General features: G+C 36.5%; 1 protein-coding gene across 5 annotated transcripts; it reads right to left on the reverse strand.

The window, feature by feature from the left end:
* Positions 1-1314: 1314 nt before the first annotated feature.
* LOC112706261 (protein SABRE) lies at positions 1315-22850 on the reverse strand. Of its 5 annotated transcripts, none has more exons than XR_011864554.1 (23): positions 22272-22850; positions 20493-20604; positions 20029-20289; positions 19447-19706; positions 18929-19151; positions 18045-18215; positions 17865-17942; positions 16659-16916; positions 12431-14536; positions 9906-11745; positions 9596-9690; positions 9014-9370; positions 8674-8792; positions 7685-7934; positions 6951-7175; positions 6155-6289; positions 5346-5418; positions 4931-5028; positions 4667-4837; positions 4022-4351; positions 3762-3929; positions 2270-2642; positions 1315-1963 (listed from the first exon to the last, which is right to left on the reverse strand). XR_011864554.1 is itself a non-coding variant. In XM_025757463.3 (23 exons), exons 1-23 carry the CDS (start codon positions 22340-22342, stop codon positions 1854-1856), a joined length of 7893 nt encoding a protein of 2630 aa, XP_025613248.1. In that variant the 5' UTR covers positions 22343-22850; the 3' UTR covers positions 1315-1853. The 5 variants fall into 5 exon arrangements, 2 of the variants coding, with proteins under 2 accessions (XP_025613248.1, XP_072056846.1); XR_011864553.1 differs by having other exon boundaries at positions 4931-5032; XR_003155687.3 differs by having other exon boundaries at positions 6150-6289.

The raw sequence follows: 22850 nt of genomic DNA on the forward strand, positions 1-22850 counted from the left end.
CCCTATCCTTTATGCACTTAACCTGATCCAAATATGTCGTTCTTCTTCCACGGCTCTTTGTGATTCTATATATACTTTTTTCTCCTTCTTTCGTACCCAAAGACTGGTAGAGACCCTCATATGCTCTTGTTCTTGCTTTATTTACAGCCACTTTTGTCTCTTTCTTAGCCGCTTTATATTTTTTCCAGTTATCTGCGTTGCGGCATAAAGACCACTCTTTAAAGCATTCTCTTTTTAATTTTATCTTATCTTGTACACTCGTATTCCATCACCAGGACTCTTTGTCTCTTGGTCCTATTCATTTAGATTCACCAATGTTTTCTTTTGCTGTTCTTCTAATAACTTCTACCATCTCCCTCCATATCTCTTCCGTGCTTCCATTCTCATCCCACTTTGCCTCTTCTCCTACCCGTCTTAGGAAGCTTCTTTGTTCTTCACCTTTCATTCGCCACCACCTCGTCCTTGGGTTCTTCGTATGATGTTTTTTTTCAACTTTTGCTCAACGCGAAAATCCATGACAAGCACCCTATGTTGTGTTGTCAAACACTCTCTTGGGATAATTTTACAATTAATGCAAAATTTTCGGTCGACTCTCCTCAACAAGAAGTCAATTTGAGAGCTTGTCATGTCACTCTTATAAGTTATAAGATGTTCGTCTCTCTTTTTAAAATATGTATTTGCGATGAAAAGATCAAAGGTTGAGAAAAAGTCCAAAATAGTTTTACCCTCGGCATTAATCACCCCGAAACCATGGCCTCCGTGAATACTCCCATATCCAGTCACTTCTCTCCCAACGTGGCCATTTAAATCTCCTCCTAAGAAAATCTTATCTCCCAAAGGAATGTCTTGAACCAAACTCTCTAGATCCTCCTAAAACCTTATCTTGTGTTGTTCGTCCGAACCCACTTGCAGTGCATAAGCGCTAATCACATGGAAAACACCTCCCTTTACTACAAATTTGATAGAGATATCGATCTCTCACCCTCTTGACATCCACTATGATAAAATATTAAAATTGACTGCGTTCAAATATTTCTTCATTAGAAATGCTGCAGTGGTAGTTTACTCAAGTTTTTGTATAAACACATTCACCAATAACCATGTCATATTTTATATTTGGTGTTCTAGGAGCCTTGTTAAAAACACGTCATTCCATAACGTATACAAAATTTTCTCCAAATTTAAACATCTGTTTGGATAAATAATAGAAATTTGCTGACCAATATGCCATATAGGAAGACGAAGATTATTCTCTTGGAAAATGGATTAGCATAACCTAACCATATATATATATATATATATATATCACTGATGTTAAGAGAGAATATTGCTTTTATTCTATTTTTCAAAATATAATCAAATGTCTGTACAAAATCATGTCAACCTTTAGGGTCCTAATTTTCTATCTAATACATTTAGGAGCCCAAAAATGCACATTGATCTGTGGCTACAAGAATATACAACACAAGGATGACCTGGTAGATGTCCGTTACTGGAGATCTGGAGGAATGGAAATCTGTGGTTGATGGTAACAGAAAATGGGAAGATAGGGGATGAAAGCAAGGCCCTGAATCACACTGATCTCTTGGGTTGCCAGTGAGCATACACATTTGACTATAATCAACATTGGTGAGTATACACATTTGAGTATCAATCAATCAACATAAACCATGCATTGCCAAAATATCTCGAGTCCCCTGTTTTCTTTCCAGTTTACGCCTGACCTCTCTGCTCATAGTATCTCTTTAAGTTTCTTCCATCGAGTTCTTTCTCAACAGAGAAAAGGTCAGCTGCCAGAGAGAGTACTTTATGTGGCACACAACTGATAAGTAAAGGAATTACTGAAACCATTTCTACTCATGAAAATCTTCATATGGTGAGGATCCGCTTGAAGAATCACTATCAAATGGGGTTGTCTCTCTCGGAGATGATGGTAGCGATTCTCTTTGTTGTGAGGATGAGCCTGAAAAAATCAGCAAAGATAAGGAAGGCAAATATAAAAATTTAATGAGATATTTTAATCTGCAAAAATTTCACCACTAAACAAAACAGGTTGGGGTAGTGTACTTTTTAGGTCTAGGCTACAGGCTATATACAGCAAGTTGGAGAAGATGGATAAAGGGTATGATTGTATGATTCAAGTCAGTAATAAGTATAATATTAATGTAGGATATTCTAAAAAGCCAAACAGAAAGTATTTCCATTTCATAAAAAGAATGGGTTCTAAACAAAATGCTAGCAAAAGCACAAGGGTGACACTTGAGCAGACCTTTCTGTCCTCTGGAGCGGAACTTCTTTGTGTGCCGCCTAATAAGCTTTTTAGCTTTCGTAATTGTCAGCTGCCTGGCAAAAGGAGAGAACTCAACATCACTTTCACTCCAATCCCCTTGAAAATCATTGTCTTCTGCACCCCTCATTGTTCGGAGCACAAATGCCTTTGCCCTGCGGCGTTGAGTGTTGAACAGTCCTCTAATGGATGTTACAAAACCATCACCAGCACCATCACTTGGACGCTTTGGCCAAGATGGTGGATACTGATCAGATTTTCCTGCCTGGCCTTCATTGTCACTAAAGTTAAGGTCAATCTCTGGAACACCAGCTCCAGTGGGCTGACTCTGACCTTTGTTATTAAATTTCTTACCCTACATCACCGATATAGTAGAAAAATATTTAAAGGAATTCAGAAGAAAAAGCTGCCACCAGACTCTGCATATATTACTATTTATTTAAAGCAACATAATATGCTGTTTACAAATTGATGATCAAATAAAATTATCAAAAACATTTAGCACAAAAAAAAAGTAGTAGGTATAGTTAAAATTAATGAAATAAAGAAGTTTCATATTAATCTCCAAAAAATAAGAAAGGCGGTAACTGGCATGCCACATCCTGTATAATCAACATAGAAGTAGCACACATTTTTCTTGACTTGACAAAAGCCTTTTTAATGGGAATCACCATCTAATAAAACTCTAACAATGTAGTGTTTTCCCTCCTAATTATATTGAAATTTCTTTCACATCTATTATATCATCATATTTATGTTCTCAAATGCGAAGTCCTGAGGAGTTATTTACTGGTGGTGCAAACATGGAAAAGCACACAACTGAAATAGTAAAATGGAACAACCACAAACCCACGCTCTATAAATATATTTATGTGAAGTAAATAAATTAGTGGTTTTATTTTACAAAAGTTTCAAATTTATAAATATATTTAAGTGTAAAGTATACTTTTTCTTCTTAACGTTTGCGATATTTTTCAAAAATATTCTTAACGTTTAATTTCATTCAATTTTGTCCCTAATGTTTTCAATTTGTGTCAAAACTACTCTTTAAAGTTTTCAATTTTGCTCCTAAAGTTTTACATGGAATTAACATTCAGAGGTAATTTTGACACAAATCAAAAATGTTAAAGAAGAAATTGAATAAAACTAAACATTAAGGGTATATGGCCACCTAGTGGGACAAGGCTTTGTTGTTGTTGTTGTTTGTTAAGGGTATTTTTGAGAAAAATCACAAACGTTAGGAACAAAAAGCATATTTTAGCCTAATTAAAAAATAACAAAGGTAGCATGTCAAACTGCTAGTAATGATAATGGGAATCACACAAACATCGAACTCACTCAAGTTTCATTTTGTTTTGTTTGATGACATCCTTACTCTTCATAGTAGTAGGTATATATAGCACAGGAATCAAGAAAGGAAAACAGCAGGCCATATACAACCACTAAAAGAAGAAAACTGTAAATCATTCATTACCTGCATTCCCGTCACAGATTTTAGGACTCCCCAGATGATGTGCTTCTTAACTCGTGAGAAAAGTCTTCGCCAAGTCCCAGTAAACTCAACCCGGTGAAATTGGTCCATCAGCAATTTCAAATCATTTACAACAAATCTCTGTCCTTCATATGTAACCAATAACTCAACCTGCAAAATAACATTTTGCAGAAATCCGAATTATAATGTCATTTGTAAGGATGATCTGTAATAGCTTCACCAAAAGGACCAAAATTACCCACCTGGCTAATTTTGATGTTGTGAAACTCCATCATCTTTCGTGGCCTAGATCTCTTTTCTTCATGTGACTTGGCCAACTTTTTTTCTTCATGAGATGAGCGACCAGCTTTGAAACCTTTGGAATCTTTTGATTTATTCTTGGAGCCATCATCCTGTTGCTCAGTAGAACCAAATGGGACATTTTTTGAGGAAGAGAAGCTTTGTAAGACAAGTTCATTAGCTACAGATTCTGCCACAGTCTCTTCCCAAGTTCTGTCAAACGAGGAAGTTCTTCTCAACTCGGGATCAGTACCAGTACTGGGGTTTGCTTTGACATTTGACACCTTGGAGGCCTGCAAGCAGGTTACCAAAACCCTTCATGAGAAACCTACCATCTTAAAATAATAGAAATCAGGAGAATATTAGACAAGATCGAATGTGACACTAATACTGCTTGAAAAGCTTGTCATTTTGGCCCTTAAAAGTTTGTGTGTTATATTTGGGAGGACCAATGCATAGGAGTCTTCTTTACTTCAGCCTTTCCTCATCTTTATGACCATTTTTTAAAAATTCTCGTATCCAGAATTTTTACAATGCAGCCCAACAGAAGTGTTCCCCTAGAATTAGTATTCCCTGAACATGTGTTTGACAATTCATCAAATACTTACTTGAGCAGAATCAGCCGGCTGACTTGAAGAAAATAGCATCGCAGAGATGCCAGATTTCGATGAAGCCTCAGACTCTTTTGTTGTGTTACTGCTTGAAGCAGAAACTTCATTGAGTGATGAACTTTTCTTTACACGCTTTGCACCAGCGGTGGTTGAAACCTTCCAAACCTCCTGTTTAATAACAACTATGTTAACTTCTGACATAATTATCTATATATTTGGCCCTTGGAATTCCAGAATAGTAATAAATGATCCTAAACTAACCTGTCGGCGTTGAGAGTCTTGTTCTTCTTCTGGGAAGAAATACTCCCACATCATTCTGTACATGGTTTCTGTTAAATGGATCTTAAGGGGATAAATCTCTACCTATAGTGAAAAGTAATTCGTATTAGGAACAAGCTGAATCAAGATTGACAATCTGAGCAAAGAATTATAGATAACAAATTTTAATTTCAGTTCCCCAATAGATCTTACTCTTGTAAAGCGGAATATATTGATGTGGCAATATAACAATACACATGGTCTCAATTTTTATCAATGATAAATATATAAATAAATACGTAAAAAAAATACAAAAGGGAAAAAAGAGAAGGAATAAGATGGATTCTGTTGTTCTGAATTGATTTTAAGTCTCACGATATTTAATAATTCAAAATAATAACCTTCAGGATATGATTACCTGAAAAAGTTCAAGGGGAGAATTTCCATCTCTTGGAGCTCCCTGTTTTGCATCCACTCGAAGCATCACTTTTCTGGGAAAGAAACAAAATAAAAAATAAAACAGCAACTATAGATAATGTTCTAAACAGAAGTGTAGATTAATGAGTCTATACTGAGACATCCACAAAATTATCTACTTTAAACACAAAAGTAGTAGTATCTTGGTTGGTTGAATTATCCAAAACTATGGAAAGATAGAGGGAGATATAAACCACTAGATTCAATCTGGTTGGTCAAAATGGAGGAGTTTTGGGGGTTTATATACGGAAAAAAAAAGAAGAAAAAGTACCTCTATGTTCTATGGAACAAAGTCAACAAGAAGATAAGTTTAGTGCAGCAGAGATGAAAATGCTTTAGTTAATAAGTAGCCACACACTGTACAGGACAAAATAAAGAACGCATACATGACGGAAAAAGTAGGAGTTGCACCAACTATTCAAAAGATGGTGGAATCTCACCTTAGGCAGTATAGAATTCAGTGAGGAGGATGAATCAAATGAAAGTAGCTCAGTGGCTAAGGGTTGATGGAGGCCCAAGAAAACTTTGCAAGAAATTATTGAACAAGATTTAAGTATAATTTATTATATATACCATGATGATGTCATCATGTCCAAATGATACTGATCTGTAAGGTATGTAGACATGTAAAATGACTTAACAGTAACTGTTTCCAATGACTCGACCATGTGTGACATAAAAAAACACAATATATCATCATATGAATTTATAAGCATCAATAAATTATGAAAAAGACATTACATACTTTACCCATTCAGACGGAGGATTCCATGCTGACAAAAGCATATCGGACTTGGCATTGGGTAGGCAGTTTCTGACAACAAAATATTTTGTTGTAAACTGAGCAACACCAACATCCTTGTAATCCCGGTCAAAGTCATAAATCTGTCTTGGAAGAATGAAACTGAATTAGCATACCGTTGTTAGTCCAAAAAGAAAAAAAGTTTCAGACCTAAACACTAGCAAAGATCAATGATTCTCTAGCACACCTGCACAGAAACATGGGCAAGATAGAAATAAACTAGAAAAAGTTACACGATTTCATTCCTATCTCCTATAGCATAAGAGACAGACAATCAGTGGTCTGGTAAAGCAGAAGACTATCACATACCAATTCCTTCTGTATCTAGTCCATGGAGTATATTTAAGTGATGGACTCCTGAAATATGTAGCTTATGAAGGTCATGAAGCTTGCTATCTGTTATAGTATGTTATCTATCAGAGTTAATTGTTAGAGTTAGATAAAGACCGCTGTCTTGGGTGCTTATTCTGTTTTGCAAACACTGAGCTGACAAAAATATGAACCTATTGTAAAATTACGCTTTAAGAAATAGAAATCAGTTTCACTCTTTGCATTTTATCTCTTGCTTTCATTTTATTTCTCAACTTTCCCACCTTCTTCACTCTAACCAACTATACAATTTGAAAAGGGCAAGAATTAGCAATGATAAAATTTAACATAGAAGCAAATTTAAAGGGGACTAGCTTGTTTCACAAGAAAACATCGAAAGTAGGAAGAAAGAATAATTTTGAAAATTAGCATTACCATGTCATTAATCTCTGCTTCAGCAAATGATTTACCATCGACAAGCATGCTCCAAACAACTTTGTTAATTTGCAAAGATATGCGCATAGCATAGGAAGGACTTTTGTTCTTCTCCTTCTCCATTAGCCGCAGCTGTGCAGCTTTTTGTAGTGCCATCCTTAGCGATGCAGATGCATCCCTTCTGGATTTTTGTGCACTTAAAAGTTCTCTCTTCAGTCCTTGCACCTGTCAGTATTGGAATACTGCTGATTAGGCATCCACAATTGCACATCTGTTATTTACCAGGATATGACTATTGATATAAAAGTATCCTATGCATCTCAAACTCAGGCTAATGATAAAGACACGCATATTCTTCCACTAATTGTTTGAAAGAAAGCAAAGAATTCAAGTATCATTTAGGCTATAAGACTGAAAATGGGACTGGATCTCCACTTCAATAGGACAGCCAGTTAACGGACTGGTAAAAAATATTTAGCTCTGTAATCGCTAAGATTTAACCGAAGTGGTCCATCAACCAATAAAAGAACCGCTTTCAAATCACTAATTTACTCAGTTAAGAAGTCTACCGACTTCTGCCAATGGATACCAACATCTCAAGAACTGAAATAATGAAAAAATATCACCATGAAAGTACTACCTGATGATATAATATTTAAAACAAGCATCTATAATTGGGATCAACCTATTTACTCATCTCAATTAAAATATTGTTAACCACATTCAATTCTTACCAGCACAGATTTTCCACCAGTTATCATCCACAAGTCACTTTCCTTTTCTGGACATGGAGATCCAGGGGTGTCACACCAAGCAGACAATTTTCTAATATCATCAAGAAGCAACTTTTGTTCTCTCTCTTTTTGTTCAAGGTTGACTTTTGCAAGTTCCACCTCTTCAACACCATCAGGAACTACTTCATCTGCTTCCTCTTCAATATCTTCATCATCTTCAGCAGGAAAGGACAGACTACTTTTCCGAGGCCTGAGTTGTGTGCAATACACTCATTTAATTTGAAAACACATCACATAGTACAAACATCTTGGATTTTGTTTAACTATCTTGAAGGGAATAAAGAGATGGCATTTATGTAATGATCACACAACGTAAATAACTCTAAACAAATAAATAAAAAGATGTCAGGGTGACAACAGTAAACTTTTTAAATAAAACTATTATATCATTCTACTTCTAGCCACTGCTCCAGTATTTGCAATAAAGCACAAGATAAACAGATGACATCCCTCTCAGACATGTTAATAGATTGGAGAACCATGATTCACTAACATTTTGATTTTCTTTTTATTCTTTTAGATGGGAGGATACCTTTTCCTCTGCTTCTTTGTATCTTTTCTTCCATATCTTAATGAAATTCTGTTTTTATTTTAACAGCAGAAAAACCCAACTGTGAAGGAAATTATAGTGATCTACCCATGTAGCCGTCAAACAGGAGCTACTTCTTTTAACGAAAATACCTAACTCAAATTGGTTTCATTAAATTTGAAAGAACTAACAAACTGCTAAAAGTTTGATATGAAATTATAGTGATCCTAACCATGTAGTCATCAAACAGGAGCTACTTCATTAAATTTGAAAGAGCCAACAAATTGCTAAAATTTTGATATGAAATTATAGTGATCCTAACCATGGAGCCCGCAAACAGGAGCTATATATATATGAAGAGACAGAAGCTCAGCAAAACAGAAAGCTAATGCATCCTTACTTTGGAAGGCGTGCAAAGAGAAGATTGGTCAAGACGTCCAGCATGACCTGAAATTGACGGGATGTCATTGTTGCTGTTATATTATGAGAATTGAATATGAGCTCCTTCAACGGCTTCACCTGCAGTAAAACATTCCTTAAAACAAAAAAGAAAGAAAAGCAAAATACTACTTAAAACAGAAAAGTAACAACTGGGATAAACAACATATCTTTAGTAGAAAACTTACTCTTCAAAGAAATCATGTTTTGGACTACATGCATTTACATAAAAGAAAAAAAAAAGGGGCATGTTTGTATATTACAGACTAGTATGCGAATCATAGGATACAAGAATAGCTTACCTTCAGTTCTGGAGTGCCCCCTTTGTGCCTTGTGTATCTAAAATACATATCACAAGGCATAAAAACTCTCTCAAGAAGAGCACCTGTACGCATCACTTTCGGAGAACTTCTACTAATTTTTGGAAGCCATTGCAATCCAGCTCCTGGATCGACATCTGTTGGTGCCACATGAGCCTGCACATGCTCCAACATAACAGAGAACTCCATTCGTTTCCATGTCATTTCAGGTTCGTATTCACTAATATGCACATCTTTGGTACCAAGTGCTTGCTCAATCATCTCATAACCAACATGAAGGACAGAATGAAATGACCGGGCTAAAACACGACCACTTACAGCAGCAAGCAAAAATCTACCCTGTCCAACAAAAAAGTTGAGGTGATAAGGCATGAGTGATGTCTATGTATAACTAAGCACTAAAATATCAGGAGGTAAATAAAGTAAAAAGATGTTTGTACCACTTTACTTTGCAAATTCACTCGATACTTCAAAATTTTTTACAGAACAAAATGAGCACAGTGCATATCCCCTCTGAAAGCATAACAGAAACTCAACTCAAATGCAAATTGTATTCAAACTTACATTGGCATCCTCTGAATGCAGATTAAACTGCGGCTCAATAACATTCACCATAAAGTGTCGCTTTCCCTCTGAATCATCTTTGCTGTCGTTTATAGCTAGCAACACAACAAAAAGGATTCACAAAGGAGGAACCAAACTCTCAATCAACATATGCAAGAACAGATCATGCTTAGCAGGAATAAAACCAATGATTAAGTTTGTTGTTTGTAACAAATGCCATTGTTAATTATCATTTCACTTCATGTGTGTCATTAATCTCTAATTTGCATGTCCAAATATAGCAGTTAACAAATTTATTTATGGGATATACCAGAGCGGAAGTTGTCCCCCTTAACTGTATTTGATGGAGACGATGGTGACACAGAAGTGCCTGCATGCTGAGAAGGAGAATTGGAAATATTAACAGCAGGAGAACACCTGGAAACATTATCTTGACGGGTACCAGCTCCATTACACTGTTTGTTTCCCTCAACAAATTTTCTCTGAGCATACTGTCGAGAAGGAGAAGGCTTGGGTGATTCAAATGCTTTGGAGAGACCTCCAACCCAGGCCCAGACAGCATCTCTGTTTTCAATAGTCCAAAGAAGCTTCAGACCATAGACAAACACACGCTGACAATTGTCAGCTATCACCACATTGTAACCATCGTCATCACTGGGATCAGACCGCATGTGTTCATCTGTTTCACTCCCATTCTCAAACTCGGACCGTACATATGTCATCTCAACATTTCTTCTTCCTGCTTCCTGCCATGCTAGTAACCTAACAGGATCAGCCTTTGGAGATTGTCTTCTAATAGTAAAGTAATCAGATGACAATAGAAACCCATCATCACGGTTTTTCTCTGTTGCGTGACCTTTTTCACTGGATAATTTGTCCATGGGTACAGATTGTGAACTTTTCCTTATCATGTTAACCACTTTGGCAACAGTAGTAGTCTCTTCTTTATTAAGGAAAGCCTTGGGCATATGTAGGTCAAGACCTTGGTAAACAAGATCGAGAATGTCACGCTTGCTTTCAAAAGTATACTTTTGCTTTCCCCTACTATAACATAGCTCATATTTCAGCTTTGTCATTGTGAAAGTCAGCCCTTTGGCTGGGTCATCATCATGTAAAGGCATGTTCTTTATACAGGCTGGTGTGGCATCTAGCCGCATCATAAATTCAGTCATCACTTTATCTAGAGAAAGATTTCCTGATCGGGGAATTCTTGGAATACCAAAACGAGGCCAACGAGAGAAAGTTCGCAGTTTATGTGGAGGATTGTAGTTCAAGCTCCAGAATCTTAGAATCCATGCTAGATCATGAGCACCAAAGTTAAACGTTGGGGAAGCAGGTGAAACATTCTGGGTTATGTGAGAAGGATCATAGACTGTAGGATCTTGTTCAACATTGCCCCTGGCAATGGAAGAAGTGGACAGTTTTCCTGATGGAGGAAACGGTCTTAGACAGAAGTTCCATCGCAGGGAAAGAGAAGTGGATCTGAAGGGATCAAACACTTTGTCACGAGGTTTGCCCTCAACTGGAAGCGCAAATAAATAATGATTCATGGGATCTCCAGATTCACAATCCCAGTCCATTGTAACCTCAAGAGTAAAGACCGGGGCTTCTAGAAATGCACCAGAGACGCCTGTTGGAATTTTGAAACCGCGTCTGTTTGCCAAACTTTCCAAACTACTCAATAGAAACTTAAAATCTTCAGCATAAACAAAAACACGGCCATCAGACTGGTGAATTTCCATAGAGCTAGTCACAATTTGAAGCTTGTCAACCTTTTCATAAGGATCTGTAGTAGCCAAAATATTCCATCTGGATTCAGAGAACAGTAAGGAAACTTTTCCATGGATGTAATTTCTCATGTCATCCCACCAAGGCAAACTCCGCTCCTTCTTTGGTGGCAAAATAAGTGGACCAGGATTCCTCACACTTAGATTAGCCCTCCGAAGGGCCACAGTGAAAGCATAACTAACATCAGCAAAACCTGGTTCATAACCAACCCCATATGACACCTCACCTTTTTGAAAATGTATTGGCAAGTCTGAATATGTCTTCATTGGTGGCGTAGTACCACTAGCCGACCGAAGCATCTGGACCTTTCTCCATCTCCCAACATAAACATCTTGATATATTTGAGGCTGAAAGCTTGTTGCCTAGTTTAAATAGAAAATTAATAAACAGACGACAATGGAAGGAAATTTTATCATGTTGATTACCACGCAGTTACTTCCCAAAATAGGTCAAAGAAATCAGCTTAACCAAAAGGAAACATACATTGATGCAGACATATATAAAATAATATTTTAATATTCACAAACAAAGCAGAAAAACCAAACTAAATCCATAGCAGCACATGAGCAGCACTAAAGGGATACTGGAGCAATCCTATCCGGTAAAAGGCTTATCGTAGAAAAAATCATCAAGAATACTAGCATTTTGCACCATTCAGCGCCAAGTTACGGCATAAACCAAGGACTGTCACAATATCTCAGCATCTGTATGAGAGTAAAAACCGCCAACTTAAGTGATTTGTGCTCTACAGTATATTGTGGATTATAGTAAGAGGTTATCTTATCCTCCTCTTGGAGTTCTCAAAGACTTCTCTAATGACATTTTATCTCACAATGGACCCATTCATGTAGACAGATATTTCTTGAAATAGTATTTTCATCTTTGAAATTATTTTGTCCGGCTATACAGTAGATTATTTACCGCATCACTTCAAGCTCGTGATTCAGTACTCTAAAAGGACCTTCTTTAATGAAAGGATGAGAACAATATACAACATAACAAGGTTTATACTGAACAAAGAGACATGATGGAAGTTATTAATCTTACCTGCTGAGCCAACACAACACGGCCTTCACATTTACCAGAACTTCCAGAGAAAAGTGGAAATGTGTAATTCCGAAGCTGGACTACCAAAGACCCCATATTTAAGAGAATTTTTGCTCCATACAATCGGGAAAATGGAATATCATTCTCAAGGCAAACAGGATCGAGCTCCTTCAGAACCTCAACCATTCCAGCATCTCCACCATCAATTTTTTTCAAGCTAACATCTAAGTCTAATGCAGTTATTGAAAGAAGAGAAGTTCTTGAAGAACTGGGCTTGAAACCAGCTTGGAAACCCTCTGCACAAGCACCTGAACCTTCAGGTAACACTAGATTCTGGCATGCTCGGTAATATGATCGGAATGATCGTTTGTAAATTTCTTCTCTCATGGATTCAATAGTAGCAGAATCTTTCATATCAATCTCATCATCATTAAAATAGATTTTTCTATCATGAGAATTGTTGGTGTCAGTAGATTTTGGACCTTGTTTCGCCTTCAATGCAAATTCATCTAGAAAGTTCAACCGGACAGTCAACTCACCAACCTCCTTCTTAAGCAACTGATAGTGTTCATCAAGCCATCCCTGCAGTGGCTCCTCTTCAATATCAACAGTTAATTTGCGTAAGCAAAATTTTATGCATCCAAACTGTACCGAACTAGGTTTCTTAACTTTCAAGCTCTCTCTCTTCACAGGAAAAATCATGTTAGTTTTGGCAGCAATTATGAGTTTCAATCCTCGTAACATATCCTCAATGACATCATCAATGGCACGCAATTGCAATCTGTATGGCATGCAAATGTGAACATCGAGACCTTGGATTACCCAATCCCATGTTGTGACTACATGTCCTTTTACATCAGATGCACTAGAAGTGACACTAGGAATTCGCGAAATTTGCATCCGACTACTCTTGCATATTCTCGCCCCATTGAAACTAAGCATGAGTCCTTCAAGGAGCACACCTATGCGAGCATTCTCAGAGAAAATTGATTGTACCTGAAGCGTAGCTTCAACTCCATCTCCTAGATCAGCTGATATACTTAACAGTTCAACATCAACAGCAAAGATAGACTCTTTCTTCTTCTGCTTTTCATGGTGCCCTGATTCAATGGTACCTTCATTTTTCCTATTAGCATCTTGTATGTGAGACATATCGCCTATGTGTTCATTATCACGCTCCTGAAGCTTCCTATTGTGTACCAGTAACTTCAACTGCAGAACAAATTCAATTAGCGATAGATGTGCATCAGGTTCCCACCTTACACTGATTTCAGTAGCGCTGAAAAGGGAACAGACAGCAATTTCTTTAAGACCGCCTGATCGCTGTACAAATTTAGCATTTTGCATATCAAACAATGCCACCTTTGTTACTGGCCTATTTTCCTCCATATACTCCTGATAGATAGATTGGGCTCGTTCAAGTTCCATCTGTGTGGACAGTTTCTCTTTGTTCATAGACAAATTAAATTGGAAGATTTCAAGAGACAAGGAGTACTTCAGCTTCTGGTATTCGTGGGAAATAGTGGACATTATGTTTGCATTGCGTGGGGTACCATCTGCTGACACATTTATTACAACTCTACCACCCTGTGAACCATAATTAACTCGCTTGGGGTCTGGAATAATAGTATTTTCCAAGGATGTCTCACCCCATAAATATACCGAACACCTTTCAAGATTAAACTTCAATAACTGAGTTCCCTTCCCTGAAGGTTTTGTCAAACGCCCTTGGCTCTGAGTCGATTTTCTCTTTGAAGCAGATAAGCTTTTCAGTAGCGCTTGAAAGGATATAGCTGTTGATACAAGTGATTCTACACGCTTGAATGTTAGAAAAACTCCCATGCCAGTCACATCAACTGATAAACCTAGCTTACAACCGGGACCATCTTCTTCAGAGGATTCAACATCCTTTTGCCCCCAATCGAAACTAACCTTGGCAATGTGCATAATGGAGCCAGAGTTTGATTCCACGCCAAAAACACTTTCTTTCAAGCATTCTTGATATTCATCAGCCAAGTGAAGATTTAGCTCACCAAGTTCAACGTGTACTGCGGTCCCCATACTAGAAACATTATTTGCAAACAGATGTGATGATTGAGAACAACCCTAGATATGGAAAGCATTAGTTAGATACTTCATTGTCAGATTTGTTACACAAATCATTTTAATCATTAAAAAAAAAAAAAAAAACAGAAATAAATTAGCAACATCCAAAACTATAGACTGAAACCAATCAACATTGGTTCATTGAACGGGATTTAATAGATCTCTTATTTGGTAACCATTCCTTAAGAACCCTTCATAAGAACTCTTCAACAAGACTCAACCAAAAGGGAAGACCTGAAACCAATAATTGACAATGATCCTATTTTACCCCATTAACAATGAAATTTACTAGATGCTGGAAATTTTGGTATCAGTTCAGGGGTATGTACAGAAATTTGCATTTTTTTTAATCTGCTAGCTTCCCCAACATCAAAATAACCAAAATTGAAAAGATTATCTCATTAAGCTTAGTATTAAAGCATCTTGCATTAAAAGCCTATCTCCCTAAACGCAAAACTATTCAAGAAAGAAGGGAGAGACATGATAACTCAGAGATTGAAAAAGAAGAGACACCATGTAAGGATGACTATCCTGAGATAACTTATTCCAAAAGCTTAAGTTGATAGGAGGTACATAAATGGTTACATCTCTAACAAGCTTGCTCTTTTGGGTTTTTGCATGAATTTTGCATAGAACCTTTTTTTTATTTGCCTTATGCTGAAAATTTTATTTTTGGTAAACAAGAATCAAACTCTAGACCTTTTGGTCATAGAAGTTCTAATATCATATCATGAAACTACTTGTTCTAAAATATTAGTTGATAGGAGGATATACATGAATAATTATATCTCTAAGAATGACTTGTCCTCTTCTATTATAATTTATTTCTTTTTCTATCAAAACGAAAAAGGAATTTTCAATTGGATTATAATTTATGAGTAAAATACTAACTATTTAGTCCACTTAACCAATGTTGACAAAATCACGTGCAACCTCGTAGAACCGCACGTTGTTACGGTTCAACTCCCTCTTTTCGTTGCGCTTCTGCTGTACGAGTATGTAGAGTAGGAATCGTGCAGAAGCGCCGTGTAAAATCGTAAACTCTCCAAAATCGCGACTCTGACAGAAAAAATACATCTCAAGAAGAAGGGTGGTCTAAAACCTTGCTTTTCTCGTATAGCAATGAAAACCCGACCGAACCTAGGCCCAATCGGTGAAGGGGAATGTTGAATCCTGAATTACTTGTTGTCGCTGCACTTTCGGCTTTGCCCCTCTCTCGAGTCTCTTTTCCTCTTGCTATTGCCGAAGATTATCGTGTGTGGGTTTCTAAAGCAGGCAGACCGCGGCTGATGCTCCCTCCTCCTCTATTACGTGCTTTGCCATGGCACCAGTGTTCCCTCACCCTCTGCTCCGTAGACTTGCTTTCCTTCTCTCTTAAGTCTCCACCCCGGACTCATAGTCACTGGCTCCTCTGTTGGTGCTTCCGTCGCTTGTTAGTTATTGTAAACTTTTTCCCCTTGTTGGCTCTTTCCTTGTGCCCTGTTTTTGTTATTTTGTTGTGCTAATTTTGCTATATTATTCTACTTTATTGTACTCTATTGTCTACTGTGTTGCTGCCTATTCCTTTTAATATGTATATTCTACGCTTGTTGAGGTACTTTTGTTGAATTATTCAATTTATTGTATTGTTGTTCCTGAATCATTCAATAGCTTTCGTTGTTGTAAAATTATTGAATAGTTACTTGTAATTTGTTTGAAATAGTTTTTATGTAACTAATTTCATGTTGTAAAATTTCTTATATTTTCTTTTTATATTTTTATAATTTAGAGTTATGTTTACGTTTCGTTTTAGGATTTTACGAATTACGATTTTGTACCAGCTTTCCAAATCAAGATAAAAACTACGAGTTCACTACCTTGCATTTAACATCTATCAAAAAGTACTAGACAATTCAAATGCATGCATGACCAATCTAATAATGATTATCCAATTCATCTTCCTCTAATTAATTTTGTTCCATCCCGCACCTGATAACGTTGTTCCTCTAATTTATTTTCCTAAATTTCATTCTTTCTCTCATAAATTCTATTTGGTTTGTTGCCTCATTATATTTTTTCTTTCTAGTTAGTTGACAAAAGGATATGAAAAACATCCAAGAATGATGCATCATGATAAACTTACATGATACACTGGAGAGCCAACCATATTGAAAAGAACTATTGTCATCTCAGGAGCCGAGACATTGCATGTCCACATGATGATCTTGATATCACTTGATTGATGTTTTACAACGGAAGATTCTTCACGAAGTACCATCTTTTTCTTCTTAGATGATTGGCCAGATTGGGCAAGCAACCAAGGCTTTAACCTGCTTATTATTATATTGCACTGAGTTCCTCCAAGCTTGATTTCAGTCTCAGCTCTAACAGGTGAGCTTGGCTGAAGCAGAGGATACACCCCCCAAAACAACAATCAGTCATAAGTTACTAGAGCAAATGCAAACTCTCTAAGCAGTTAAAACATTATAAAACATCAAAAATAAAAAGGTTAAAACTCTAGCCGTACACGAAAAATACACACAAACACATCTACAAAGCTAATATTTTTATGTAACCCCCATACCCCCCAAAAAGAGTCTCACGTTGAGTTTTTCTACCTTATGTTGCTCCTTGATTATTTTTTCCAAAAATATTGTAGAATTTTATCCTCTTTGTATCCATTGCTCCATAAGCAAACGGTTAATTGGTCTTTGAAAGATATGCAAAATATAAACTAGCCTTCTAAAGATTTCCAACCGTTATTGGTCCTTTATACAAGATATCCACAAATCGTTGTCTAAACATAGACAGGATTTAATTAATGTCCATTTTAAACATTGAGGGACCAAATATCTTAGAAGAACATATATTTTAAAAATAATAATTGGATGTCTACTTCTCCATCAAAATAGTTAGGTTATTTGTCTTAATGTTAGTGGGAGGAGTTTGTGGTGTTACTACAGGTACATTAAGACAACAATTAGCAAATAGAAGAATCATAACATGCCATGCTATCACTCATCTAGTCAATTCTATTGACACTTTACCAGTCATATAATGAAAAAGAAGCAGTAGTTTGCTGTTAAATCAAATATACATATATAAATTATTAGAACTAGAGAAAAGTTCTAAAAAATAAAATCAACAGAGATGCAACAGTTTCTGCTATCTATTATAAGGTGATACAAATTCAACTTGCGAAACAATATTTTATATATATATAAACAGGCATTTTTACGATTTGTGGCTCATAATGTTATGTATGTTTTTTCAGGTGTAGTAATCAGAGAACTACCAATTTTACAGCAACATAACGCTGCTTTATGTGAATTGCAAACAATTAACTCACTTGTACTGGTATATACACAAAAGAGACCAAATCCAACTTTAATATCTGTAGGACGGAAGAACCAGCTTCTCTGAGGAGCTGCAATATCAATGAGGCAAAAGAAAGTAAGTCAGCAAGAAGCAAAGCAGCGTGCAAATGGATATCATATCCATTTCCACTAAGATAACACTGACGCCATACATGAATTTCACTAAACTCCACTTGAAAATCGAGGCGTGGACTCTCCCCAACATCCTCAGTGGATCGTGATTTGGTGCTGTTTAATTGGATGCCCATGATGTTATTTTCCATGGAAAGACCATGTTCCCGATGCACAAAATTCACATCTAGCTTAGGTAGATTGAAGCTAACCTATCAATAGCAAGTGGTTAGTTTGACTAAATAAAAACAACAAAGATATAATCAACTAGCTTCAGCCCAAACTGATTATCAAAATATATAAGCACCATTAAATACTTTATAGGGCCTGGACTTCCAATATTCAAATGATATTGAGATCACCAAAGATCATACATGTATGCATACATACATACATACTCAGGGACTACATGTGTAGGAACCACATTTTGCCCAAAAGCCAAAACGGTCCAGCAAGCCATAAACAAAACAAGATCTAACCTCAGCAAGGAGACTCACAAACAAAGCATCACACGAGAAGCCAAAGTTTAAGAAAAGCTGCACAAAGGCCCCCGTTTTTATAACTGTCCCAAGACAAAAATTCGCAGACATTGGGGAGAAAAAACGTATTTGAAGAATGGCACAAATATATAACAGGAAATATCTCTCCTAGGATAAAATTTGTTTGAACCAACCCCCCCCCCCCCGAGCGCAGGGGCGGCCACATACCCACCCACCCCAAAAAAAGTGGGGAAAAGGACTCACTCTCCCATTGTCGTCTTAGTGTTTCTGCATTTTCTATCTTAAACATATACCAAACAAAACCAAAGACACATCACTATAAAAATAAAGCTAGTAGCAAATCCACCAAGTTCCATAATGTGATATCTTCACAATTTTAGAGCCCAGAAAAAATAATAAGTAGGAATAAGGTTTAAATTCACAACCTTCTCAGGAAACATCGAACCATACTTGGAGAAGGCTGCAAGTGTTTGCTGCTGCTTTGATGTCCTTTTTGCACTCAGAGAATCAGCACTTGACCCTATAATTTTTTCAGACCCCGAAGAAGACTCTAATGAACTCTTGTTTTTTGAAAGCAACCCCTCATTCAAATTCACGGTGACTTCACCACTTAAAATGTCCAGATTCCTAATAATTATGCCCACTTCCCTGTGTCAAAAGAGAAGAAAACAAAATTAACCTAGTACTACTAGATATAAAAGGATAAAAACAACAACACAGGAAATAATGAGACTATCCAAGTTAAACTGTAGTCATGTAAGCCAACAACTTTTAGTTGGTAACTCTGCCAATAGGTCAAACATTTAGTTTAAAGAATTTGTAACTTTTGGAAAGAGGAAAGAACAACAAATTAAAAGAGAGAATAAACCTACTTCATATTCTACAACCACCACTCTAACAAGCTGATGATTAACATTAAAGGATGCAAAGAGAAGAAAAATACCTATCATGACCAAATTCACATGAGACAGAGAACTTTTCACAAACAAAAGGAGCAGAAGACCTTTCCATAGCAGTAATGGATTCTTGTCCACTGCATCCTCCACCACTTAAATTAGATAACTGATCACAGCTAACCCTTGGCTCACCAATGTAAACAGTAATAGGTACAATTTGCAGTCTAACTAACAAATTTGAATTGGATCCACCATCTTTAGAAATATCCACATTCAATTCCTTGATCTCAATAGTAGCTTTCGGAGTCTGCAACATTCATGAGAAATCCTCATTGAAAGAAGAAAAATATAATAAGATCAAAATAGGGGAAGGGGAAAGAAATTCTAATAAAACTAGTTTAAATTTATAAGCAGATACTGAGTTATGGTCTATTTTCTCTCATTAAAATAATTATCACAGTTGACGATATGTTTGCTAAATATATTAAATGCAAATATATATATATATATATATATAGAGAGAGAGAGAGAGAGAGATAGAGAGAGAGAGAGAGAGACACAACAGGTAGTAAATACAGTCAACATATGCTTGACTACAAAAGAAAAATCAACACTATGAAGATGCACACCTTCAAAACAAGATCAGTCACACAAACTGACAAATATCTTGCAATATTTCCTACAATCATCCACTTCCCCCTGCCTGAAGCACGGGATTTGCGAGTTTTCTTCTTCCCAATGCTTTTATTTGAAGGCCTCAAAACTACTTCTAAATCACAGATTAACACTTGCAGCTTTGGATCTCGAGACATGAAACCGACACCAAGTTTGACCAGGGACTGCCGTAAGCTGACTTTAATTTCACCAACAGATATCGATTCAATAGCACCCTGTACATGTTATGAATCAACAAAATATATAATCCCATGAGCCCTAAAAGACACAAGTCTGGTAAGAGAAACAAAAAATGGCAATAATAGAATAAAAATATAGGATTCTTAACTACTAAATTAGTAGGTAGTTTAAAAAAAATGTATAATCTAAAAGGCTTCCTACCATGAAATAAGGCAGCGAATAAAGAAAATGAAATAACCTTTTTAAACTTCACAGTCACATCTCTTAAACATTTCCAACCACCAACACGAAATCCAACAGATGCTCCTAAAATCCGGCTCAAAATCCAAGCCAACAACCCAGAAGCAAATCTGTAATAAGATGCATAATCAAAACCAAGTGATATTATATTTAAAATGCATCAAGCATCTATTGAATTTTTATTACTTATAACTAAAAGTAATGGTGATTTAATAGTCATTCATAAACCAAACAAAATTAGTTATTATTACCAATGCATCTGCACAAAAGTAAAATACACAAACATATATTAACAAAAAACAAAAAGGTCAATGTCAATGTATCAAAAGATACCAATGTGGTATGATTTGATAGCAAGATACGTATCCCTCCCAAACAAACACTACATGGGGAAATAGAACATTTTGACCCATTTTCATTTCTGCTGAATTGTATCACAATAATGACAAGTTTATCCTCTAATAAGTTCAAAGCTGCCATGAATAAATAGTAACTTAAAGCACATATAAATATAGAGATTTCAGAAGCTACCCTGCGGAAATAAGAATAATAATTTATTTCCTTAAGCTTGTGTAAAATAAGATAGGGCAATTATCAGATGCTACCCTTTAAGTTTGCCAAAATAGCACTCAACCCCAAACTATCCCAGAAGTTACAGGTGCCTATATTCCATCCCCTGAACAAAAGTTGTTGTGTTAGTCTAACGGGTATCTAACCATCATCAAATTCTTTTAAGGAGAAGGAGAGACACACTCAAGACTAACTTAAGCTACCTAACTTGATTGTTGATTGTTTGTGATGAGAAGCCAATTGAGTAATGTTTTGTAGGAGCACAGTTATCAACTTTTCTTGTGCTCTAATATGGATATAAATGAATTAAGTTATATGGAAGAACATCCGCTCCCTTACCCCCAGCTGCTACTTCTGCTTAATTACTCTATAAGATAATTTTATAAAATATTAGCAAGAATAAAAAGGAATAATAAAAAATTAGAGAAAAACATATTGGGGAGGGAAATGAAAAAAATAAATAAATAATTAGAGGAAAAAAAAAGAACATCTCAATTCTCAAAGACAACTAACTATTTTATCATCTTAAGAAAATCGAATGCAGGTGAAAGATCCAGCGGAATTAGAAAACCGAACTAAAAGAAGATTTATCTCTGTCATGAAGTTCCTTCTAGGACTTAATGTTTGACCTACAATGAATAAACTAATTACAGAGTGGTTTTGCACTACTTCTGCATTTCTGCTTGTTCGTATCCATATTGCTATTCAACGATTCCAAAGGCACCACTTGTTCACATCTTTTCCTTAAACACTATTTCCTCTATACCTTTCCAAAATCCTAGGCAGACTACCCTCCCAATCCCCACTCACAGCTTCGTGACTGGCTAGAACAAGCATCGTAGTCCGAAAGCCAAGAAACTTCCCCCTTTGACTCAAAACTGACTCCTCTCTTACCCCTCACTCATTCAACTGTCTTCAGTACAAAATCTACACTAAAGCTAGAAGAATGCTACCTATCAAATAATGACACTAACCATTTCACGCGCGAGACAACAATCTAAAGTTTACTCTATTCCTCTATTCAAATTTCTACTTGAGCTAACGAATCTAATCTACCAAACAAAAACAATACTAACTGTTTGTTGGCAAACGCACTTAATATAACCGCAACACTAACAAAAACAGCAACAAGAAGTGGAAATAGCCAAACAAACACAAACTCAGTAAGAACAAAGAGAGTAAAAAAAGAGTACAATGGCGATCTTACATGAACAGAAGCCACAATGTAATAGAAAGCAGCAAGAATCCAAAGAGAAAGTTGACGGGAGAAGCTGCCATTCTCTGGAATCAGGGAATAGCAACCACTCTCAGTGAAGAAAACAAAAAAACCGACCGAATTTCAGTTTTTCCCTTCTTTGTTTCTTTCTTCAATCGTGCTCGCGAAATTCAGCGAGAGGAAACTCGAGCACGCTCTTACCGCACAGAAACTTCATTGTAAACCAAAAAAGGAAAATTGATCGAAGATTAAGAATTAGGAAACGGAAATGGAAGAAGTTAAGAACCCTAGAATGGGGGTTAAGAAGAACCAGTGAGTAGGGTTGACAAGGGGTTTAGGGGAACAAGGGAGGGTTTGGTTGATTCGATTGGATTCGATTGCGCCTCTGAGATCAGATCCGATCCGCGAGGTGCACGGTGATCGAACAAAGCATGCTGTGTTGGTTGTGCAGTGTTGTGGCGTAGTGGTAGCAGGGAATGAGAAAGGGGTAGCATCCGCTGCGACGCGGGTACAGTGAAAGGGTCAAACATTTGTAAAATGAGAATCATAAAACTAATTAATAAATTTTCT

Source organism: Arachis hypogaea, chromosome 8, assembly GCF_003086295.3.
Source record: "Arachis hypogaea cultivar Tifrunner chromosome 8, arahy.Tifrunner.gnm2.J5K5, whole genome shotgun sequence".
In the NCBI taxonomy this organism is placed as follows: Eukaryota; Viridiplantae; Streptophyta; class Magnoliopsida; order Fabales; family Fabaceae; genus Arachis; species Arachis hypogaea.

Coding starts and splice junctions, on each gene's coding strand:
- LOC112706261 (XM_025757463.3), bottom strand. CDS start 22,342: ATGGCAGCTTCTCCCGTCAACTTTCTCTTTGGATTCTTGCTGCTTTCT. Junction 6,290..6,950: donor AAGCAGAGATTAATGACATG/GTAATGCTAATT, acceptor CTTCCAAGACAG/ATTTATGACTTTGACCGGGA. Junction 1,964..2,269: donor CCGCTCCAGAGGACAGAAAG/GTCTGCTCAAGT, acceptor TGATTTTTTCAG/GCTCATCCTCACAACAAAGA.